The sequence below is a fragment of the Centroberyx affinis genome, unplaced genomic scaffold, assembly GCF_046629955.1.
Source record: "Centroberyx affinis isolate AG114_WGS23_722 - 3 ecotype Tasmania unplaced genomic scaffold, CSIRO-AGI_Caff_v1 ptg002586l_1, whole genome shotgun sequence".
NCBI lineage: Eukaryota > Metazoa > Chordata > Actinopteri > Beryciformes > Berycidae > Centroberyx > Centroberyx affinis.
In genome coordinates, this window is record NW_027280791.1 from 128,942 (window position 1) to 154,673 (window position 25,732).

The 25,732-nt window shown below is 41.1% G+C and overlaps 1 protein-coding gene across 1 annotated transcript; it reads left to right on the top strand.

The window, feature by feature from the left end:
• Positions 1 to 225: 225 nt before the first annotated feature.
• Positions 226 to 17,610, top strand: LOC139656949 (BCL2/adenovirus E1B 19 kDa protein-interacting protein 3-like). The gene is made up of 6 exons (XM_071534599.1): positions 226 to 496; positions 5,095 to 5,329; positions 8,353 to 8,431; positions 9,030 to 9,133; positions 11,987 to 12,136; positions 14,649 to 17,610. Exons 1-6 carry the CDS (start codon positions 418 to 420, stop codon positions 14,695 to 14,697), a joined length of 696 nt encoding a protein of 231 aa, XP_071390700.1. The 5' UTR covers positions 226 to 417; the 3' UTR covers positions 14,698 to 17,610.
• The last annotated feature ends 8,122 nt before the right edge of the window (positions 17,611 to 25,732 follow it).

The window sequence follows — 25,732 nt, forward strand, 5'->3', positions numbered from 1 at the left end:
TGCGTACGTGAGAGCATGCACGTTTACGACTAGAAATGCCATTTGTGTAAACTCAGTGGACACGGTGGATTTAGTCAACGCCCTGATGTTTATTTTTTGAATCCATTTCACCCGTGCAGTTTTGGATGGCTGCAGCGGTTTCATCTCGTTGCGTAATTTGACTCTTTTTCCGTCTTTGTTATCAACGGGGGGGTGGTCTGACGTCATCACTCAGGTCCAGGAAGATCGGAGCGGCTCGCGCTCGCTCGCTCTCTTCTGACCCACCGTCTCTGGACCAGCTAACGAAAACAAACCGCCGCACTGTAGCCTCTGTCTCACACACGGCAGAAAGCGGACTCAGGTCAGCTATTATTGCACGCAGCTGTGCGCACGTCTGAATGTGTGCAGAGGCAGTGCGCGTTTTGCATTGACAGTCTTATGCAAGCCACCCTGCGCACAGGCACGATGTCCGACGCTGCTACTTCCACAGACAACAACGGAGACTCCGGACTAAATGGTAAATATCGCCGAAATGCTTGACTGTAAACGCCTGTCATTCTGTGTATTCACTGGGAAACTTGGCCCGGTAGGCAGCGGTGTGTTTTTGATAGTTTTCTGATGGGTTTTAATAGTTCCAGGCAGTTAAAATCTACCCGTTCATCTTTTTTTTTTTTCGCCGTGAGGCTACATTGGAGGCTCGGGGGAGGAGTGAGAACAGTATGTTCAGTTGGTTTATTGACGGCGGCTCGGCCAATGGCGTTTCAGCAGGCGGCGTCACCGTTCGACTGACAAGCGAGTAGACCAATCGGCGAACCACGCGGTGGTATGTAGGCGGGTTTTAAGCATTGTCAACAAGCCGAGATAGAAGGAGTCAGAATCGACAAAAATGGGGGCAAACCAAAGGAATTGAACGATTTTCGTACAGTTGGGGTATTTTACAGTCTGTGAGGGCTTGGAAAAAACCCCAAAAAAACGGCATTGCAGTTGTTAGCAGTCATGTGTTGTTACTTGTTGTTACTTGTTTGTGATCCTTTTAACTTTAGAGTTTTTCAGATTTTGGGTAGACTTCTGAAAAGTGACAAACTGCCTCAAAATAGATCCCTGCCCATTTGCCTAACTAAATATATGTCATGCTCAGTTGGAGCAAAATGGGTTTAAATTACTAAATTAGGCCTATTTACAAGCTCACTTTGCATTTGGCTAGTTCTCCCTATTACAATGATTACAGCTTTATATGTGTGTGTATGTGAGAGAGAGAGAGAGAGAGAGAGAGAAAAAGATACTGTGTGTGGTCTGTTACTACCTGAACATTCAGACTAATGGCTGGTAAAGGGATACACGTATTTAAAGACCTCGGCATGCATGGGCAACCAGAGATGTAAACAAAGGCATGTTTATCAAACTAGTACTCATACCACAGCAGTATTTTGTTGACCTGACTCAGAAAGAGAGAAGGGGGGGGGGGGAGTCTGCTTAGAAAGCTGCTGCGGTGAAGCTTTACCACACTATGGGGTGCAGTGACTTGGCATGCTATTTATGGCCACATTGACAAGGGGACAGACGTTTTGGACGTGTCGGAAGGTGGGGAAAGTGTTTCAGCAGCACGCAGCGCCAAGAGGACATGGGAGCTGGCCGAGGAGCGTGGCACAGTCTCAGTCAGGGCAGGAGTTTAACTTTTATAGAAGATTTATAGGATTGACAATGATGGATGGTTACCGTCCCAAGTGGCCGGCGGAACAAACAAACGTACCACAGCCTAAATTTACCAGCAATTTAGCTGGTGGTTGGTATTAATAATGGTCCCACCCTGGTCACTACTGTCAGTCTTAGATTTGACTGCATGTTGTGCTATATTGTGTGCCTATTTACAGTATGGCCTGGAAAGCAAGAAGTATTGCTTTTATTAGAGACGGTTCTTTCTCATTACACCCAAGGCTGTTAGTTTTTAGCTCAGAGGGGAGACTAATAACTTTTAGTATAGGCCTAAATCGTGCTTTCATGATAGTGAGGGAGCCGCCACTTGAAGACATGGTTCTCAAACGTTTAATTACATATTTCTATTTTTATTTTTTAAATCAAATTAAGTTTATTCATAGCCCATATCTCAAAGGGCTTTACAGAGAACGAGCCTACCTAGATCTAACTAATCAACAATTAGTCACACTACTTACTAAGTCTAGATGCTTAATTAGTGGTCATCATTAGGCCTAACTGAATCAGAGTCAGAATCACTTTAATTACCGACAAATAAGTATAACAAAGTATAAATAAAAGTATAACAAATAACAAAGTATAACGAATTTGTCTTGGTGGCATCGGTGCACAAAGTAGGGCTGTAACTATTATTGTCATTATCAATTAATCGATTTTGTTTTCATTCAGTCTATAAAATGTCCAAAATAATGACATATGCCTGTCAGAAGTTACCAGAGCTCAAAATTATGTCTTAAAATTGCTTACTTAGTCTGACCAGCAGTAAAAAAAAATCCCAAATAATCCATTTTATAATTATATGAAACAAAGAAAAACAAGCAAATATTGGCGTTTTTGAAGCTGTAACCAGTAAATATTTGGTATTTTTACTTGATAAATGACTAAACCGATCAATCGGTCGATTACTAAAATTATAACAGATTAATCTTCTGTTGATTGACTAATCAGTTTAATCGACTTATTGTTTCAGCACAAGGACACATTACACAGCAGCAGTACATACTGACAGTATAGGGACAATAGGACCTTGCTGTTATCAGATAGGGAGGATGGCAGTGCGCTCTGTTATCTATCTGAGACGCTGGTGTTTGTTTTGGCGTTTCCTGGATCCCCCACACCAGCACTGTAAACATTTTGTCTAATACCTGGGATCTTCAACCCCACCCCACCCCACCCCTCCACACACACACACACACACACACACACACACACACACACACACACACACACCCACACACACACACACCCCACCCACCCTGTCCGAGCCATCAGTAGCTCAAGTCAGAGAGGTCACAACATGCCCATCTCCCCCTGTGCTTTCCCCCTAAACCCCGACCAACAGCTGATAACGGCTCCGCGGCCCAGAATGTTCGTCCTCGCTGGCGTCATGGCAACGTGGTTTTAGCCCGTGGAGCGGAGACAATGGGCCGTCGACAGCAGCTTGGCTTGCAGTCCGCCGTGTAATCCGCAGGATGAGAGTGGGTGCTGAGTCGAGGCCTGGAGGGTGGGAGGCGGTGGGGGTTTGGGGGGGGGTTATCACTGCCTGGCCCGCTGAGAGGTTGCTAGGCCCTTGTCACATGACCTGTGTGTTTACTTACTGTTATGGGGTCATATGACCTGCTCTGGAGGCCTTCCTCTTTAAGGGCAGAGGGGAGAAAGTGTTTTCCGCTGGTGAAATCACTGCAGACGTTGGTGGAATATTTTTCGTCCACTTCCCCCGGTTTTTCCAAACGCAAGGTCCGCCCCTTCTCTATATTTGTGTCCCAGCTCTGATGTGCTGTGACTCCTCCTGTTGCCAGTCCATGTCTGAGCTCACGTAGGAACAAGGATCAAGCAGGGTCGGCGGTCGACGTCGTATATCACAGTCAAGGTCTAGAAACCACAGCGCTCGCTCACACATGAGACAGGCATTTACTGGCCTTTCACCGCTGTGCAGTAAATGGAGACAAGACTGGCAGACAGGAAGAGCTTTACTCTGTAACTTCTGTGACGGAGGGACGCAGGCTGTCCGTCCGTCTTAGTCTCAGGAAATCCTTTTGTCCTTCCTCCTGTCTCTCATCCCTTCTCCCTTCTTTTTCTGTGGATTTTGAATAAAGCCCTTTTGTTGCGGTGTGTGTACTGTAAACTCAGTGGCTTTTTGGACAAGAAATAAACATGAAATGGGTTTACAGCTGTAAGCTATGCAAGCTCCAACGATTACTTTTTTTCCCCTCACTGCCCTGCTTGAGACAGGACAGAAATCTTCTTCCCCCCCAAAAAAAAAACGATCTACTGTTGCTACACAAAAAGTCACATTTTGTTCGAATCAATCAGCCATTAAGTACTTCAGTGTTTCCTAGTGTATGCTATTCTGTGACCTGCTGTATAAGTCTAAGTCTCATATCCATGCCATGTGCAGGTTATTATTCTGTGGGAATATAATCAGAGGGGCGGTAATATGCACTGAAATAGATGAGGTCAGAGTTTCCCATTTGCATGGTAATAATTTTATTGGCAAATGCAGGCTTGGTCCTGCTTGGGCCTGTCAAGTCTTGCCCTGATACCGGTTTACTGGTTTATGGACACAACTTTTCATTGGCACAGTGACATCAGACTATCCTTATTGTTGGATCCTGAAATGTCTAAACTGCATTGTGCTTTGAAAAGAAATGTTAAATTGCCTGATATTTAACCTTTATATCATAACGTAGGGGTTTATTTGTAAAGCACCTTGAACCTTTTCTTTTGAAAAGTGCTATAAAGTTATTATTTAGCAGTTTTAAGCTTACAAATCAGGAAATTTAGCTAAAGCACTACCCTAGTGTAGACTAGTGCAGTGGTTCTCAACCCTTTTGGCTTGTGATCCCCTAAAACAAAAATGTTCAACCAAAGAATGCTTTTCCCTTTTCAGGTTGTTTCATTTGATTCATGATCAGAGGAGGCTGAAAACTGTTCAGTATTTCACAAGGAAAAAAAAGCAAAAATTTGTGAAAAATAGTCATGATAATAAATTTGTATAGTAGAAATATGCTTTTTTCCTATCCCATTAATCATCTCATGACCCCCCCAAGATTATCTCGTGACCCCTTGGGGGGTCCTGACTCCCAGTTTGAGAGCCACTGGACTAGTGGGCTGCCCTGCCTGTGTGAACTCTCCCAAGAGTTGTTTTCAATGCAGAGTTTTATCATTAGCCTACATGCTCTAATGCTGCTTCAGAGGCTTCTCCACCCCACTGAGAAAAAAAAAACCCTTGCCGGGAGGGGGAAACTCTGGTGTGACTGTTTTTTTTTCTTTCCCATGACATTTGCCATTTTATCCAAACTGCCTCACAGTACCATGAGTGCAAATGCAGGGCAACACTTGAATTATTGCACTGAGAGTTGTGAATAAACACAGGCGTGTTTGTTTCCCTTCTCCCCACAGGGTCCTGGGTGGAGCTGGAGATGAACAGAGGCGCAGCTGCCTCGGCCCAGTCGCCCTCCACAGCCGGCCCGGCCCCCGACCTGCTGCCCCTTCCTCAGGTGGAGGAGGAGGAGGAGGCCATAGTGGGGGGGCTGGAGCACGTCCCCTCCTCGTCCTCCATCCACAACGGAGACATGGAGAAGATCCTGCTGGACGCCCAGCACGAGTCGAGCCGCAGCAACTCCTCCTGCGACAGGTAGCGTCAACTTAGGAGTCCTCTGGACATCATTTATTTATTTAAAATATCCCAGGATGGGCACCGTCCGCCCTGCTGAAGTGTCCTTAAGCAAGAGCATGAATCCCTGTTGTTCTGTAGCTGACCTCTGACCTCTGAACTCCCTATAATGCTACCTGTGCATGGGGGCTTGGGAAAAGAGACTTTTTCTACAGGGATTAATTATTATCATTATTATTATTACTTAACTAATTAATTATTATTATTAGTAGTAGTAGTAGCAGTAATGGTGGTAATTTTAACCACATTAACTGTTTCAGTGTTAGTCAGTGTTCAAGTGTTCCTCGGGTCCACAAGTAGCAGACTACATAAAACAGACTGTGTAAAAAAAATGTAGGGTAGTATTATAAAAAAAAAAAAACGCAACATAGCTAATGCCCCAAGAGTAAACATTTACAAGACTAAGATGGAAAACAGTAAACAAATATGAAAACAGACAAAACAGGTAGCATTGGGACTGGGTTTTACAGTGCTACCATTTTAGTAGCACATAGTCCTAAAATAGATTTATGTCACCCGTAAAATAAAAAAAACAAAACAAAACAAGGAGTATATGTACAACTTGGGTTTTTTCAGGTAATTTTCCACAGCGATTTTACACATGCTCTTCTTGGGAAAAATATCACTGCAGAGCCCAGTAGGATCCCTGTGGAGAAGACCGTTTGTTCAAAGCAGAGGAAACTGGGAAACTCAGATCAGAAAGCTGTTACATTTCTTATATCCTTCTTAACGTTAAATACAGAATGAGAACTAGATTATCAAATTAGAAATGAGGAATTTCCACCACGTCCAAACGCTCAAAGGAAGTCATGAGTTCATTAGTTCATACAAGCCTGTGTCTGTAACTGGTGGAGTAGATTTTAGCCACATGGAGAAGTTGGTTCCTGGCCCAAGTTCCTCTTAACTCTCACTAAGTTAGGAGCGTACATTTTCAGAAAATGCCATTGATTTTCAATCTGAAGTCACTTGTATGCTGTTTTTGAAAAGGTCATTTGAGTCTCCCACTAGATTTGATGTGAAGTTCCTGGATTTTTAGAAACCTGTATTTGTTAGAAATGCTAGTGCAAACCTACGAGAGTATCTTACCATTACTCTCAACATCGCACTCAAACCATTCCATATAATACCACGGCTGGAGTAAATGTAAAAATAAGTGATAGAATTGAACTGAAAGGACATGCATTTTTTAATTGTTTTTTTATTTAACCTTTATTGGAAACGAGCAAAAGAGAGGTAGGGAGAGCAAGGGGGGAGAAGGAAAAAGAAGAGAGAGAGGGCACAGTGAATCCAGAAGTCACACCATGTTAAAAACGCGTACAATTTCCAATAGAATCATCTTCCATACACTTTACTATAGTTTTGAACTCAGATAGTGTAATCAGTTCCTTAAGATTCAAGTCTTTCTGTAAACTGCTCCATGCAGTGGGGGCATAAAGAGACCATAAATGCTTTTTGCCCATCCTCAGTCCTGGTTTTAGGCACAGTCAAAAGAAAAGAGTCATGGGACCTAAGACTATACTGGCTGGCTGCTAACATTTTCCTTGATATAAATGCATAAATAGGATGGAAGCTCTCCCAAAATGGCCTTATAAATGAAGGTATACTAATGACTAAGCCTTCGCATGGACAGGGATGGCCAACCAGCCCTTGTAAGTAATGTGCAGTGGTGAGTGAGAGCTTTACAGTTTGTAGCAAATCTCAGAGCGCCATGGCAGACGGTATCTAAAATGCGAAGACTCTGAGCCCCATGCATTCATGCCTTCATCGTCTCACACTGATATTGCTCACAGGGTACCAGCGTCTCTGCAATGAGGAGTGTAGCATGAAAACATTTTGAATTTCTAAAGAGAGGAGTTTAATATTGATCAATACCAGTGGAAGACCGAACTCTGTGGATTAAATGAGTAGCGGTTCCTCTTTCAAAACAGCCCTTGTGATGTTGAGGTGACTTTTGCTCTGACTTCACTACTACTCAGAAGTTGAGTTGACTTCTCGAAATCAATCACGTCTTCTTTCACAGTTTACTCCCAATTTATTGAGCACACTTAAAGAAAATCCAGATCCTTCCCTTTTAACCGCCACCCTCATCATGCGCTTGTTTGTAATCCACGTCGCTGCCATAAAGCAGAGCTTATCAGAGAGCCGGGTAGTCAGCTGTCAATGAGTCACCTGAGGATGCTTATCTGGAGTATTACAATAACAGCCAGCAGCTTTGTGTCAACAGGCTACAAGCTGCGCTCCAGATGAAATAAGCAGGTTCAAAATACTATAGACATCAATGGGGCATAGTCTTAGCATTTTGGAGCATGTTGTCATGTTGCATATAGCGTAATGGGAATTGTTTCTTTGCTCATCCCTTTAAGACAGTGATTCTCAACCTTTTATTAGAGCCATGGTGAGATTTTGTCTCTGACCCAAATCTGTCAAATTTGTCTCTCAGACCCAAATGTTTTTATTGTTAAATATGATTTTGTGTAGAATTCCATGACTATCTGTATTGTAGGTAGAGAGATAACAGTGAAACTATGATCAAAGTAGTCAATCTTCTACATTCTCTAGTTGTGTTAACTTGTTGTAAATTAAATGATGGTGAAGTTTAACAATTCATCAATTTGCTGGGGACGCCCTGGAACCACTCAAGGACCCCTGGTGGTCCCCGGACCCCACGTTGAGAACCATGTACACATACATCAGAGAGGTCAGAGTACAGGAGCAGCTCTCCTGCAGCAGGGAGCGGTTTATTGTCTTGCTCAGCGACACTTTTACAGGAACTGGACACACTGGCTGTTGTTGGGACTGAATGTCTGACCTTCCTGTTACTGGGCAGTCACACGTTCAGTTCAGATGAGATTCAGGCTATTACATTATGCATGGGAAATTTCCAGCGTGATCCAAAGTTCAGAGGGAGTCATGAGTTCATGAGTTTGTGGGAGTGTGTGGCCTGTTAACGGGTTTTTTGTTTTGCCGTTCGGCCCCGCCCGCAGCCCCCCCCGGCCCCACAGTCCCCAGGATGACGGACAGATCATCTTCGACGTGGACGTGTCCAGCAGGAGAGACAGCCAAGTAAGAGTTGGTGTGCCCCGGCTTCTTCCAGCCTGTTGCCATGGCAATATCAACTGCTGCCCCTGAGGTGGTGTATACGTGTGAATGACAACTACAGGCTGGCTTTAGTTTCCATGGAGATGGCAGCCACGCCCCGTGTATTTCTGTCTTCCTTGGACAGCGTGCCATGTCACCGTTATTCCCAAAGCTGCCGCTGTTGCAGGTTCTTTGTAGAAAATAGTCACACACCAGAAACACTGATCAATCACTTTTATTGACAGTAATTCAGTTCAATTTGGATCTTTGTCAGCTTGGCATTGCTCGTCCACATTGGATTGATTAATCCAATAAAAGTATAAATGGGGTTTCTTGTGTGCAGACTTCTATTTTTGTGGAATAATGAATAGAGATGCCAATGACTGTCCGTGCCCATGGCAACTACACACACACACACACACACACACACACACACACACACACACACACACACACACACACACACACACAGAGTGTCTTGTTTGTCCTTAAAGAGTGGTCATTCATCATGGCCTCAGTGGTTCCCCATAGGCCGAGGTTGCTAAATTGAGTGTGTGTGTGTGTGTGTGTGTGTGTTCTCTAGTCGGAAGAGGACGTCCTGGACAAGGAGAGGGACATGGACATCCTCATGAAGGACGCAGACTGGGTGGCTGACTGGTCCAGTCGACCGGAAAACATTCCCCCCAAGTATGTACTGAGCATCAGCATTATGTTTCCCATGACAACTGGACACACACACAGCTTCATGTTCCTTTTGAGAAGGTGATCACTCATCATGGATGTAAATCTGGTTCAAAGCACTAATATAAAAGCCAGCTGCTAGAAACTTGGGAATCGTCTTTGATGCTGACCTGACCTTTGATGTTCAGGTAAAGAGAGTTCAGTCCTGTTTCACTCAGTCAAGAGTTTCTCAATAAATGGAGAGAACTGTTTCAAATATGCATGCAGGTGCGTAAATTCCAATAAGAAATACTCAACGAACCATGCAAAGAATCCTCCCACTGCTCGACAATAGGGGGAAAAAAAGATCCTTATCACTGAGGCGTTGGGAAAAAAGATTTTCTTTAATGATCCATGATGCTCTTCACAATATAAAGTGCTGTAAAAAAATCTGTTTCAATCACATCTTCCTCAGTGACACAGATGTGATCAAATTTTGGACACAGATTTTGTACAGTACTGTATATATACAGTATATATATATATGTGTGTATATATACCCAGTGAAAAGGATATTGTTTTCCTATTGTTGAGCAGTGTTTGGATTCTTTGCATGGTTTGTTGAGTGTCATTTAGTCAAGAACGATCTCCAAAATAAAGCCATTTTTATCCTTCAGCAGTCTGGAGGAAAGACATTCATACTTTTATTTCCTCTCGCTTAAACTATTACTTTACTCCTAACCAAATCAAAAGTTTGTCCAATGCTTCCACCTTGTGCAAAACGCAACAGCTAGGATTTTGACTGGTGCTAACGGTCACATAACTCAATTCTGGCATCGCTTCGCTGGTTGTCTGTTAGTTTCAGATGTTTGATTCAATATTTTTCTGATCACTTTAAAAGCAGGGATTAGGTTTCACTCCAGTTATATCTCTGACTTCTTAACCCCTTACCTCAGATCCCCGACCAGGTGCCTTCAGGTCATTCCTAAATATAAACTGAAAACTAAAGCAGACTCTGTAGTACCTACACTTTGGAAAACCTCCCCTGAGCAGAATCGGTGTCATCTTTTAAATCACTTCTTAACATCTGTTTCTGAAGATTGGTTTTTGTGTAATGATACTTCTCTTCCCTTCCTTTGTTTTTGTCGCAACTTTTTTTGTATAAACTTGTCTTTTGTTTGTCTTGATTGTGAAGTACTTTGTCAACTTTGTAATGACACTTATCTTTCCACTATTGTTCCTTTGTTTTTGCCTTCTTATGTAATCATATTTGTGGTTGGTGTGGTTGAAGCACTGTGTAAACTTTGCTTTAGAAACGTGCTGTACTGTACTCTACAGAAACAGCTATCATTATGTTGCTGCTGTCAGATGAAAATATTCAGAAAGTAATCTTGAATTCAGAAAAACAACCTTAATATCCACAACCATTCATTCATTAACTTTTATCCGTATTTAACAGGTTTCATGGACCTTTTGGTCATGACAGTTGCTCTACCTATAAAGGGTCATGTGTATGAAAACCACCAAAGTTGCAGTTACAGGGTTTTTCCTCAGCAGTAGCATTATGTTGAACATATACACTATACTCTACATATTGACAACAGTACTCCCAGCGCTCATATGCAAGTCTGGAAAGTATGGCCAAGTATGGTACATGATTTTGATAATTTACAGGTATTTAAAAATAGATTAGCAGTATCTAAAAGCTGAGAAAATTAATGACGTTTTTAAAATGGAAAATATATAGGAGCCTGTACACTGCCCTTACAGTACATTGTACAACATCATGTAACAGTCTAAGGATAATTCACTTAGGTGGTCTCAGTGTAGCTTAATCTCAAAATCCTCTCAACTCATTTTTCTGTGCATTAAATAATCCTGACATGCTTAGCTGCTTCTACAATTAGGTAGAAATTGCTCCGGTAAAACTGATATTATTGTGCGTCTTGTAGCATTACTGTGTGTCTTGTCTTTATCCTTTTAAATTCTACAGCAGCAACCATAATTTGCCCGGTTTCATATAGTTATTTAATGCTGAGTATAGTCTGTGTAAGATATATCTTGCACTTTGGCCACTTACACTGTACAATATGTAAGGTCCCGCTGTTTCTGTACCATGTGTGTCAGCGTATTTGTTTCTGCACCGATACCAACAGGACAAATCCCTGCACCAGGGTTCCCACGGGCTTTGAACATCCTTTAACTTTTGTAGATTTGAGAAAAATAGAATAAAGCCTTTAAAAGTTTTTGAGAACCAAAAAAAAAGGGAAATCCGCAATGTCAAAAACAGGTCTTGACTGATTTTATTTTACATGCCTGGCAAACTGACTTGGCAAACATGGGCGACACGTTGTCTTTTCAGTTTGCCAAGTTGCATATTTTTTTATTTGAAACATGTCAAATAAATCAAGACAACTTTTTGAGAGTGCAGATTTCCCTTTTTTTGTTTGATTTCCCTTTTTTTTTTGTTCTATTTGAAATCGACGCACCAGAGAAGCCTTATTTTATGTCCATTTTCTTACCCAACATAGGGGCTTTCTTATTCATTTCCTAAGTTTTTGAAAATGAATGGATCAGGTTGAAAGTATTTGATATTTTAACTGAAATCAGTATGTCTCAGTGCTGTGGATCAATGCTTCCCATCCTGAGGAAAACCTAGTGATGGTGATCTGCAGTTTTAAAATGAAGTATTTCATCAGGATCTCTTGACTTGACAAGATCAGGAGTAAAAAGAAAATGTGTCTGTATGTCTAATTCTGACCAGTGTCATGTTTTACCACAAAACATCCCAATTTCGAGTCCTTGAGTTTGATGTCCAAGTGAGTGTGCGAACCCTGTTTTATTGCATGTGGAGACTAAAGCGGTTTGTGATTTGTGCAGGGAGTTTCACTTCCGTCACCCCCGGCGCTCGGTAACACTCAGCATGAGGAAGACCGGGGCCATGAAGAAAGGAGGCATCTTCTCCGCCGAGTTCCTCAAAGTCTTCATCCCCTCGCTGCTACTATCACACATCCTCGCTCTCGGACTAGGGTAAGAAAAAAAACTACAAGTCCCAGGGTCCCTCTGTCTGATGATGATGTCATTGACTGCACGACAGTCCTGACAGTAGTTTGTAATTGAAATGTGTAGCACTGAGTTACATTTTGTTACATTCTTATATATTCAGTATCTTTTATTTCATATTTTTTCTCATTTCATGCCAAATAAATTACAGGTTCTTGGCAGGGTAGAGAAGCCTCTGAAACAGCATTTAAACCATGGGATACAGAAACCTTCTGTTCAAACTTGAAACTAATGAATTTACACCTATTCAATAGTAGGGGAATTTTTTTGATCCATTACTGCATTTAAATGAACAAAAAAAAAATAATTTTGGTTAAAATTGGTTCTTAATTAACAATTAGAATAAATAAAATGTGCAAGGAAAACAAAAATCATTGCATGTTTTACAGACTTTTTATATAGCTGTGGTCAGGGAGAAACCTCCTTCTTATACAGAGGTGGACAACACTAATTAGCCAATACCTGATATTTAATAAAAGACCAATATTGGCCTGTAACCTTATAGAGATCATATACACACATTTCTTAATGTGCTTAATACACTGAGTCAAGCATGTTAAAGGGACATAAAGCCTATAGATACTATATAGATCTTGCAGCCAGTATATGAAATGTTCAGTTCACCGCTGATGATGACCTAGGGTTGAAACTTCAGGCGCTGTGGCTGTTCAAATAAATGTTTGACAAAGCCAGAAAACAATTTATTGATTTCAGTTTGTGCTTTGCAAGTTCTTCCATATTTCCATGTGACTCCAGCAGTCTGCAGTCGCACATGAAGCCCAGCAGGGGGAGCTATACAGCAGCAGACAGAAGGCAGCTGGGCAGCTTCCTCCCTTTTTACATATTTCGGCTGGTAGAGCAGCTGCCAGCTAAAAGGCTGCAGTTCACACCTGCTGTCCCATGGTCAGGTCGGCCGCTCCCAGGAGCGTTTCTCTTTATAATAACACATCACAGTAATCCTGGCTCCTCTGTCAGATATGTCACAGCAACGATGCCCAAGAGAGCTTTTTCTGGTACGTGATGTGACTACCGATTGGCATCATTAACAAACTCCCCATAATCACAATAGCTCTCTTGGCTATGGTACATTTTATACGGTTATATAACGGCTTTGTGGTCCTCAAGAGCCAAATTAGAGAAATGAAACTCATTATATACAATTTTATTGAGCACTATATAATTAATAAAATAAAGTAAAAGTTATATTATTGTGGAAATGTAACTTGAACTATAAATCTTCACGCCTTAGCAGCAATTTTGTTCTCCCATAATCCTCTTTGTGTGCAAATGAGTTCAGACAATGTCACATGATGGGAGAACATACTTCTGGATTCATTATGTATTAGTTTACATTGACTGCTGCAACACAGTGATCTACAGTCTACAGTAATCCTGGCTAATTCTGGCTACATAAATATGTATAAAATCCTTTTATGAAGACACTCAAGGATCTTATAATAAAATACATTGTTGTTGTTTAAGCAGTGATTCAGTGTATGTAATATTCTGTAAACTGTTTGCTAACAGTTCAGTTGCTAATGTTAACTAGTAAGCCAAAGTGCTTCACAGTTAAAAGAACAACAGTAGAATAAAAGATTGTAAAAAGAAGTAAAAACAAGCAAAACCAGATGAAACAATCCAAAATATAAGCAAACAAGAACATTAATAACATAACAGAAACACTAGTTTGAAAAAAAATGTGTTTTAAATGTGACAAATATTGAAACAGAAGAGGTTAGCCTGAGATCCTCATGCAGGCTGTTCCAAAGCCTTGGTGACAGCAAAGGTCCGATTGCTCTCCGTCTTTAGACTAGACTTTGAAACAGTGAGGAGGAACTGGTGCGAGGATCTCAGGCTGCATATTGGCTCATAGCGAGTTAAAAATAATCGTTCTTGTTAATTGAAATAATTCATTAAGTAGATAAGAATAAATATAGCTACCCTACTCTGCCTTCCCTCTACTCTGATTGGTTTGCACTTCACCGCATCATCAGAGTGTGGAAAAAAGTTGAAGCCAGCCGAGCTTCAGTTTGTAGCTTCAGACCCCCGACACGCTGCTACATTTTAGGCTCTGGTGTTTGTAGCTTTGTGTCGCCGGCTTCCATTGAAAACGAATGACTTCTCGTTGCTTTGTAGCATCTGAATGTACCGTAAGTCACTTGAGAGGTGACACTCGGCCTTCGATTGCAGTGTTGACAAGGGCTTAAGCTGTGCCGGGGAAGTTCTGGGGCTCTGAATGGTGTTGATCCTTTTAATATTGATGGTGTAATACTTCCATAGTGTTGACAGGGACCTACCTTGTTTATCTTGTTTATAAACCATGGTTAGGTGTGCTTTACATCATCATAAAGCATAGCCGAAACAGTCGGATATCTTTTTGCTGGAATTCCCACTGTATAAAACGTGATTCTGAGAGAAGCAGGATTGTTGGATGATGCTAACACACTTAATTGTCTTATTTATTATTTCTTTTTAACAGAGTCTACATTGGGAAGAGGTTGACCACGCCACCCGCAAGCTCTTTCTGAACCTGAAACTGAAGAAGTGCCTGAGATGTGGCCATGACTTGTTAGGGAAATTTTTTTTTTGCTGTTGTGAGAAGAATACCCATCTCTCCTCCAACTCTCCCTCTTTTCCTCTCTCTCTCTTTCTCTCTCTCTCTCTCTCCTCCCTCTGCCTCTCCTCCTGCCTCTCTCCTCCTTGGCCCTGAGATTTGACATGTTCTCAGGAGGAATGCATTGCCTTTTCCTCTCTCCCTCTCTCTCTCTCTCTCTCTCTTTCCCCCTTTCTTTATCGGTCTTTCTCTGACTGTCTGTAGATATCCCTCTCTTCCCCTCCTTATATCCTTTCACTCATTTGTATAAGCTTTTCAAGGAATGATTAAGGTCATATTTCCCTTTTCCCCAGTGATTGGGTATAACTGGGTTTATAATGGGTGGGTTTTCTAGGAGGGGGCGCAGCATTAAACCAAACCAAAACTCTTCTACTTTCACGCTATCCCGGCGCCCTTTGATTACCTGGTAACAAGGGAGAACTGTCCAATTTAGAAAAATACAATTGACCTGAGATTGTGCCACCTACTTGAGTAGCCCAACAAGAGGATTCAACCAAATTCAGAGTCGGCTATGTTGAACTGATAATGTGAGCATGCCTTTGAAAGTAGCCATTTTTGTTGATTTATGATGAATACATTTACTTTAGACAATTTTGTCTCTCTTTTTTATTTATTTTACACCATTGGTGGTTTATTGAGAAGTTGTAATTATGAAAGGAGTTACCATAGTGGCCATCCCAGTCCACACACAAACACATTAAATGCACTGGGGGAGTCTTTGGCTTTGTCTGCCGTAAGAGAGACATTTTATGTGACGTCGCTTCATCTGTTCTGCGATGAAAAGTGTAAATTAAAATCTATCCAGTTCTTCATCTGAGTGAGTGTTTTACAAAGTGACAATAACCAGAAGCTGATGTATAGATTTGTAATGTGCAGGCAGGCAGACAGGCGGTCTGTCCCTCTCAGTGCACGTGCTTACACACAGTATTTTGTGGTTGGGTCTTGGGTAACAGTGCTGTGGGGTCCAGAGAGGTTCAGTTGTCTGTCCGTCCTTGTCGTGTGTCGATGTTGTCATTCCAATGTAACTCGAGCCTCCTAGGTCGTCTGCAACATATCGTAGAGCTAGTCTGGTCCCGCTTCCACCGACCGAAGACTGCCAAAGTCAGTTCCCCCTCCTCCTGACTGGTTTATTCCATATAGGGCTGGGTACTGCAACATGATACCTACTGGTTCTGTACTGATTAGTTGATATTGGTGTAGATTTTAAGGCATCAGAAAGTGTTTAGTATCAAAAAAGCTTTGGGACAATGAGATGTTCTGCTTTTTTGTTTTGTTTTGACGAAATCGATTGAGTGATTTTATTTAAAGAAGCAAAAGGCGTTACATGAAAAGTAAATGAAATAATTTACTGTATTGTATAAGGTAATTTCCCTTCACCCAATAAAGGAAGGTTATTAGAGGGGGGGGAAAGTATTGTTTTAGAACCGGTATCGTTAAGGAAAAGTTTCCTGTGCTACCCAGCCCTTCTTCCAGACACTTAAACCTTTACCTGCTGTAATTCAAGCAAAACAAACAGAGACGCTTCATCCCACTGATGAAGCTGCAGACAGAGGGAACTGATTTTGCGGTCGGTCTAAACCGGGACAGGCAGGCGGGACGGTACTGCTAATGACCCGTACTGAACCTCACCTAACGATTGTTTCGCTTCCATTTCCGATGCGGCCAAAGCGTGGCAACTTTCAATCGATTTTAAAGGGGAGGTTTGTTTCTACCTAACAAGGCTCTACTATATTTGTAAACACAGGTACTTGGCTAGCATGTTGAATAAGGTCATGTACTCCTACAGCATGATTGAAAAGCTTGATAATAGTGCTCAGACATAGGCTTCACTGCAGTATCTCTATGGTAGGGGCCATAGTTTCACAGTGGTGTTTTTAATTTAGCTCTCCAAGTGTAGCTGTCATGGCCAGACTTGGGTCAAACAGTATTTCCACATTATGTTTTTTTTGCTTGTTATAACCTATTTTGGTGACAGATGAGCAGGGTTTGCCATATTGGACGACTCAATGAGTGCCAGAAGTTTAGACACACATAGAAAAGTGTTTGAAAATCAGTTTAGTTTACTTTTCTGTGATCGACAACAACAAATGCAGTAAAAAGTAAAATTTGGCACTCCAAAACAAAGGCTTAGAATAGTTTGTAAATGCTGTTTGAGCCCAGGTCTACTCAGGACGACGTCTCCACCTGCTGTCCTCTTTTCTAATTTCTTAAAACAAACTCACTCACTGACTGCCAACAGGGACGGGGGACTAGTTTGACCCTTAAAGGCTCCGCTCTGTGAACCATGTGCCTCACTGCTCCCCCCCCCCCCCCCCCCCCCAAAAAACAAACAAAACAAAAACAAAAAACATCCACTGAGTTTACTTTGGTCTCATTGTCTGCAACCCGGCCACAGAGATACTGCACTGTTATTTTGTGCCACAAAGCTGTTTTTCTGCCTGTGTTTGTACATGCAGTTTTGGAAGAGGAGGTATTTTGGATTGTTCTTTTCTGTTTGGGTTTTGTTTTGTGTTTCTGTTCTGTTTCTGTTTTTTGATGACATTGGAGACGGATTGTGAACGCACAGAGCAGGAGCGATAGTCGGAGCTGAATAAAGTCCTAAACTTTGACGAAGATCATGTTTTCGCTCGAATCGAAAGCAAGGTGTGAGAAACACTATGTTGAGGGCAGGGCCTAATGTGAATAGGATGTGGAAGGTGTAGAAAACGATTTCCCTCAGACTGCTATGGTATAACAGTAGTTATTGTAATGATATATTTGCTTTAATTTTGTTTTTCCCTCTTCATTGGAAAATTGATAAACATTTTGTCATTAAAGATTACCTGAATGAAGCAATTTGCTGTGTGCGATGCTTTTTCATTTTTTCTTTGATTACTAAACGACAGTAGAGTACTGTGATGCTGTAAAACTGTGTAATATTCTGCTGTAGGATCCTTCAATGGTAGTGACCAAGATATAAACCTCAAAGTTTTTTTTTAAAGCTTTAGGAATTTGAGAAGCCTTCAGGCCTTGTAAAAGAGAAATTGGTTCTCAATGGTAGGACTTCCTGGTAAATAAAAGTTAAATAAAATAAATAACAGTTCTCTTACTTTTACTACAGCTATGGAAGTAAATTGAATTGCTTGCACGTTATTTTGAGAGTCATGTTTTCTTAACCTGCTGACTCACTTTTGCTGGCAAACGCTGGAAGCGGAAGCAGGAAATGGTTTCTCAAACAAAATCTCTTTTGTGAAAACGTTTTGAACATCCTGAGAGAAAGAACTTCATTAAACTGCTAAACCATGTGCTATGTATATGAAACGTCTTGGAAAAAGATCTGATTTTCCTTAATACTGCTACAAATTCCTATTAAAGTGTATTTCTTGACAAATCTGGCGACATTTCTTTAGGGTACAAACTAATTTCACAAAGTCTTCTCCTTTATGCTTAAACATTTTCTCTTCTTTGATGGAATCATATCCGAAAAAGTCCTTATGTGCTCTGACAAATTCTTGAAATTAACAGGCGAACATCTACTATTTTGAAACTTTTCTCTATTTTCAACCCCTTCTCAAACCTCAGATGTTGTGTATATGAGGTCAGATAATAAAAGAGCAGAAACCCCAGTAGAAAAAGAAGTGTTTTTCCAGCTATTCAGCTCCACACCCCGTCAGCCTCACCAGTTGTCATCGTCCAGACCGTTGTTTTGGACTTGATCCAAAGACATAACACCAGAAGCTGTGTGCATGCCTTGGCGCACATAGCTGAGACCTGAGGCATCAGGCTTCTCAGGAAACAACAATCACACACTCCCTGTTGCTAAAAACTCCTTTGAGCACAGCTTCACATTTCAGTCACAAAGACACGCAGACTGGTTTGATAAAGACTATCAGCTGAGGTGAGGCTGGGTTTGTCTTGTTAGGGATGAAGATAATAATAATCATAATGATAATAATCTTTATCTTAAAGTTTACAAAGTGTTTTTCAGAATAAAAAACAATACAATAGTAAAACATACAATAGAATACACTGCAATAGTAAAAATGAAAAATTTAAAAAATGATGTATTTGATAACATGTTATTATGTAACACGTTGGTCAGCTGTAAAGAATTTCATTTTAATTAATTGCATTTTTAAACCTGACAAACTCTTAGTAAATCTCAGTAAGTAGTTAGAAACACTATATCAGTGTTGTTGTTAGTTTGGACTTATATATGTTATGTGGGATAAACTACATTAGATATATTCATACAGTGTGTCTCAGTTCCAAAGTTGTCCAAACTATATCCATAAAAGTAAAACTAATAATCAGTGCTTGTGGGGTTTTTTGTGATTGTCTGTTCTCTCTTGTTTTCAGTCTGTATTTGTTCTCAGTTGCTCTGTCAAGCACATTGTACCAAAGCTGTGTGTTAAAAGCAGTTTAAAAATAGCCTTTACGTTAACTCGACTAAACTTGGCACACCAGCTCATAAACATTTGCCGGATGCATCTGAGCCTGAGCTTTTTTCTCCCCCCTGCTTTCAAGTATAACATACCTAGAAGTGTCAAGCTGTTGTGTGCTGCACCCTCATCCATCTGACCTTTGACCCTGTGCAACCGTGATGTTTAGCTGCTTGTAACCGGAGCAGAAAACACCGCTGAAGACCCTGTGTCAGCATTGATTTACAGCTATTTGAAACTGCTCACTGAGGCCCAGGCACATCTCTCTCTCTCTCTCCCTCTCTCTCTCTCTCTCTCTCTCTCTCTCTCTCTCTCTCTCTCTCTCTCTGACCGAGTTGAAAAGTATGGATCCCTTATTCGTTCTCTTTGAGGAGCGCTGCCCTCCAGTGGCAGAAATACTGCAGTGATTTCTGATTTGTGAGCATGTCGTCACTGTGCATGTGGATAGGATAGGCAAGTGTAAGTATATCACATGCTGTATGTTACTCACTGCCTTTATACATAAAAAAAAAACCCAAAACAAAACTAGAAATTGTCTTTATGCTCAATAAACAAACATTTCCCCCTATCTTTTATACCCATATGTCTGCAATTTATGTTTTGTACCATAGATGCTTGCAAGGCTGATCAAGGCAAGACTGTATCAGTATGGATGGAGATTGAGATGCTGGCAATTGGATCAGTTGTAATTGCATCTTAGATTTAAAGCACCACACCCATTTCCCATGCAAACAGCTGACGTTGATCTACTGTACATGTACTATGCACAATTATTAGCTGCTTTGATCTGCAGACACAGCATCCAAAGAAGGGAAGCTTGCAAATGACCCACTCTTTTTATATACATTAATTTAGTATTAGTGGGCATGAATGTGGAGCTTTACATTCTTATCAACATTGCCAAGATGCAGATTTCTTACTCTGACTTTGCCATAATACTCTAAATGTCTGCACTATTCATTTAGTTGGCAATCAAAGCTGGCACAGATCAGTGTTGCTGTGATGAGTGAAACCTGCTGAGATGAGGAGGCAGAGTCTTCTCACTGGAGGGATGGAGACGGAACCGGCCACCACCCTGTAACCCATGGTAACGCCATCAGCTGCAGTGGGAGGAGCCCGGAGCCTTTACTGCCTCTGGATTGGCTGGGAACAGGTGTTCTGAGGTTCCATATAGGGAAGGTGTAGGAAGACTGGAGGAGGAAGGAGAGGAAGGGGAAGGAGGAGGAGGAGGAGGAGGAGTGGAGAGAGGGATGGAGATTGGACGCACTGTTGCTTGTGGGGTAGGGAGGTTACTTTCAGAAGGTAATCAGTACCACGCTATTGATTACCTGATTAAAATGATAAACAGTGACATAATCCATTGAATTACACCAACTCAGTAATGCACTCTAATTGCTTTCAGTTTCTAACGGATTCCATTTGCCTCTGAAATCAATAGCATATAAAATCAAACCAATGTTTTTTTCTGATTGACAAACTGTAATATGTGTAGCATTAACTATCATGAATCCATGTTCTCTAAAAAGAACAGAGTAGAGCTTTATCTAACAAGTAGTTATAGTGTTTTCAGTAAGTGTAAGTGATTTCCAAATAATAATATAACAATAATAAACTCTATTTATACAGCACCTTTCTTAACAAGGTTACAAGGTGCTTTACAATAAAATGAGAAGAATCTTTTTTTTAATAATAACAGTAAAACATTGGATACAGATAATAGATAAAGGACTAAAACAAAGATAAGAGCAAGCAGTACAAGTGTAATCAAAGGAAGGAACTAAAACAAACATATACCAAACCAGAAAAGCCCTACGCAACATGATGTTAATGCACACAGACATACTCTCTCTCTCTCTCTCTCTCACACACACACATACACACACACACACACTACGGATCTAACTGCTTGTTCTACATCTGTTCCTGAATGCCAGGACCATGCCCTTCCTGCATGTTGGTCTGGAAAGCCCAGAGACCAGACACATCCCCCCTCTCCCAACTGTGTGTCAGTCAGGGCATGCTGCCAACTTTCCTCTCTAATTATCTAACTCTCCTCTGTCTCTGCTCTTCGTGGGAGAGAGAGAGAGCGACAGACACTTTTGTTTTGTTTTATGAAATGATCGTCAGGCCGGCGAGGTGAATGAGGCTTTTGTCTTCATGGCTCGGTCTTTGGGGTGTGGCCGCACCTTCGACACTTTCACTTCAGCAAAATCCAACTTTGACATTCAGAGAGCGAGTCAGACATTGTCTCCTCTCTTGCAAAGCGGCCCACCCACACACACACAAACACACACACAAACACACACACACACACACACACACACACACACACACACTGGCCCTCGCAGCCCTCTGGGAGAGGAAATAGTAGCAGCAAAGCCATTTGCTGCCCCGCACGTTGTTATGGAAACTGGGCCGGCATGGACTCAGTGCAAAATTGCTTCATAGCCACTTGTGCAGGAGAGGTTTTGTCTGTTGTAATGTGTTAGGAATTAGCAGTGTGTGACCAGCAGTTAGACTCTGACTGTTCCAGTAGCCACTGATCACCTTGCAGGACTAACATTATTTAGACATCTGTTCACTGTAAACCTGAAAAGTGCCTCAACTAAAAATGTAAAACTCTAAATTAGAAAAGCAGATGCGTATTGCAGCATGCCACGCCTTTATAATGATGTCATTGATCTCACTTTACTTAAAGCAATATGATGAGTTCATGAAAAAGTCATGAGTATGCCATAGTAAGGAGACATTTACAGCTCATAATAAATGTAAATGCATATTGTTAGTTGACTCTCTCATGACTTATAACAGATCCATTGACGTCACTTTGCTTATAATAATATGAGGAGTTCATGAATAAGATATTGTGGCACACTAATAAAAACTTGATAGCTTCCTATTATTATTATCCATACCCACCTATTTTTTTTTTTTATCTTTCTTTCTTTTTAATGTCATTTTTACTAGACAAATTCTGTCTTGCTTTTGCTTGAATTTTGGATTTTGATTAAAAATAGTTTTAATCCATTTATTTTGTGTAAAGCACTTTGAGTTCCATTCTGTGTATGAATGGTGCTAAAGACATATGTAGGTTCCAGTGGTAAATTTGTAATAGCCTCATAACCTAATCACCCCAGACTCATAATGCATTACAGTGTGTTATGACATTTTCTGGCACAGCGATATAATTATCGGCCCTTAAGTATTACTTTTAACAGCCTCATAACCTTCTCATGCCTGATTCATGATGCGTTATAGTGTATCATGATATTTTCTGATGCAGTTATCATGCAATTATAATGTACATGATGACTTATAGTGTTATAACCAACAATTCGAGTAGTTTTAAATAGTCAATCAGAATTACAAGCCTTAGGAATGCTTGTAGTTTTTATTTTCAGTTGGAAATGCATAACCTGAATATTTGTAATTTCCCACATCCTTTTAACACATATTTTTGGGAGAGGACAGACTTGACAGAAGAACCAATCCCAGCCCACACTGATGTGAAGATTATGATTATTTATGAGAATACCAATAATCCAAAGAGACTCCAAGGGAGAATATTGTGCAGATCTAGCTTGTATCTCCACCTCATTCTGTATCTTTAAGTCAGAAATCTTGCCCATCATCTAATCGTCATGCTAATCCCCAAGTACAATAAATGCTCAGAAATTGATCTTGGTGGTTGTTGAGATATTGACGACTCACAGAGTGCACACTGACATATGGGAAAAGGTCAGCTGAGCCTCACATACTGTACATTGTTAAAGAGACATTGCAAGATACAGGTACTCTACATACAGTATATACATCATTAACATTATAGCTGTGTGTGCACAAGCAGTGTGACATATAGATACAGTGTGGCTGCAGTTGTAGAGGGAAGTGTAGTGAGTGACGAGCGGTGCATTAGTCAGTATACAATGAGCTGGTTATACTGTATAGAATGAAATACATCAAATTAATTATGAGTCCTGGAAAAACACATTCCTGTTGCTGAAAAATGCCAAATTTTAAGTGCAAAGTCTGAAACACATTTGGGTTATGAACAAGTGCATGGGTAACCATATGGGTGATATTAATAAATAGCATGATAACAAACAGTGGCATTAGTGTGGTTTACAGACAGAGATTTTAGTGGTTTACGATGATGTGATGCTGAGTTTTAGGAGACTGGTGAATTCGGGTGCTAGCTCTTGGAAATGTGATGTGATGTGAGTTGATGGGTGGGTCTTGGTCCCAATTATCAGTATCTTCTACTAGAGGAAATGTTTTTGGAACTGAAGTTTCCTGGCATAATCTTTACCCCGGTGCCTAGTAGTTCCTTAACAACCATTGTAGTGTGTTCACGCTTAAAGCAGGAAGAGGCAGAGCTGTGCCAGATGGCAATGGAGGAAATGAGGATGCTCTTAATTATTAATGTGTAAAAATGGACGAGGATTGGTTGCGACGTTGCCGCAGGAAGAACATCCTTCTTGTCAACCGAGGAGATGTTCTTGTCCCAGTTGAGGGTGTTGGTGATGGAGTTCACCAGCAACTTGAATCTCATAGCTGGGTTCATATTTCTGGTTAGCTAAGGTATTTCTGGTCAGTTAAGGTGGTTCAGACACCTAGTACGGATTCCTTCCTGGGTCAGGACTGACGCTGAAGGGACTACATCTCGGCAGCACCTTGGGAGACCATGAAAGTTATAGTTAGTAGTGTTTGATGTCAATCAACATCTCAACCGTTTTAAGTTGAGTTCAGCTCCTGGTTGTTAGCAGCACACAATGACACACACTCATCTGTCTCCTGGACACAGACATCATTGTTGGTGACGATGCCCAAGAGGGCGCGGTGTCATCCACAAACAGCACAGAGAAATGGGGGAGTTGGTTATTAAATGAGAACACTTTGCCACACAACAGTTCTGGAGTAATGGTCGATGCAGAGTTGGTTTGTTCCAGGCCCATTTCTTCTGCATCATCCACTACTGATTTGTCCTTTGGGGAAACTGCAGGGTTGAAAATCATCCTCAAAGCAAGAAATATATAAGGCAGATGGTACTGTTAGTGTTTTGTGATTATATCCATTAATTTTGATAGGTGTTAATTCCTGGACATATTAGGCCTTTCACCAAGCTGCAACACTCCAACACTACCTTTGGATTATCATTTGATGAAAAATACTAATCAGTCAAGCATTGATTGTCTTTAAGATGCAATCTTGTTCACATAATATCATCCTTCACTAGTCTCATCACATTTTAGGATAAGAAGGATTACAACAATCACAACAATACATGAATTAATCATAAACTAGGCAGACTCTAGTGAACTCAATTTAAGTTTTTTTTAGTTGATTTTAGTTGATTTTACTTGTAAGCTGACGTTATGCATTTTAAAGGCACATTTCCCTAATAATTCACCCATGCACACCCCCTTTCTTACTTGCTTTGGGGGTAAGTGTTTCCCATTTCCACTTGGTGGAAATGGTTTCAGAAGCAAATATATATCTCAATATTTCTTTAACCAAAGTTTTTCAACCCTTTCTAGAGTTTTGGGATATGTGGGCGCTCAGCTATTAAATGTAAAATATACTGGTTTTGTTCTTTGGAAAAGTGTCTCTCTTATCACTGTTTATATATCATACTTGCCCTGCATGGTTTAATGTTGCCTACAGATATGCAACATATATACATAACACATAGATGATAGCTACATAATATGTCAGTTTGTTTTGTGCATTTTGAGCAGAATGCAGCATATAAAATAAGATGAAATAAAACAAAATAAACCAAAACTGGTGTGCAAAACATGAAGCAGAGGCTGCAATGCACTTTCAGTCCTATAAATTAGGGAAGGGAAATATTCCCGTCTAGCCTACTTTTATGTAAAAGACTGTAAAACTGGTGATGAAATATCCTATCCCTGAGCATGTTTCAAGTGACAGCACTGCACTGATAAGACATGAAACAAACGTTTGCCATGCACCTTTCTGAAACTCTCAAAGTAAGTATGTTGGACCAAGACGGGGCAAAATTTTGGGCATCTCGGTATCGGAGCCTAAAGAGTCTTGGTGTGTCAGAGGCGTGGTGCTGAACGGACAGCGCCCTTCATTGTCGGACTGGGTGTGACTTTCGTGAACTGTCCAAGGTGCTGTTTGCCTTTTGACCCCAAAAACATGTGTTAATATATACAGCATACTAATAGGTTATAGTTTCATGACGTGCCCTACTTCTTAGACCCCATACGCTCATTGTGCTCAGATTCACAAGCAAATATTGACTGTCACATGAGTGGGTCACCACACTGATGGATTAGAGCTTTAATAAAGGCAAGAACAAGTCTTTACTTTGGACAAAAGAGGACGGATCATTTCCGGACAGTCGGCTCTGATGCGCTCCTGGCAGCACCAGACTCTGGACGGGTTCACACGGGCTACAGGTAATCCCTCACCAGGAAATATCCTCCTCCTATGCTCATATTCTGTGTAGCTTTTATTGAAAACGCAAGGCTTTTAACCCTGCGCCTTTTCCCTGTATAG

Coding starts and splice junctions, on each gene's coding strand:
- LOC139656949 (XM_071534599.1), top strand. CDS start 418: ATGCAAGCCACCCTGCGCACAGGCACGATGTCCGACGCTGCTACTTCC. Junction 497..5,094: donor CGGAGACTCCGGACTAAATG/GTAAATATCGCC, acceptor TTCTCCCCACAG/GGTCCTGGGTGGAGCTGGAG. Junction 12,137..14,648: donor ATCCTCGCTCTCGGACTAGG/GTAAGAAAAAAA, acceptor TCTTTTTAACAG/AGTCTACATTGGGAAGAGGT.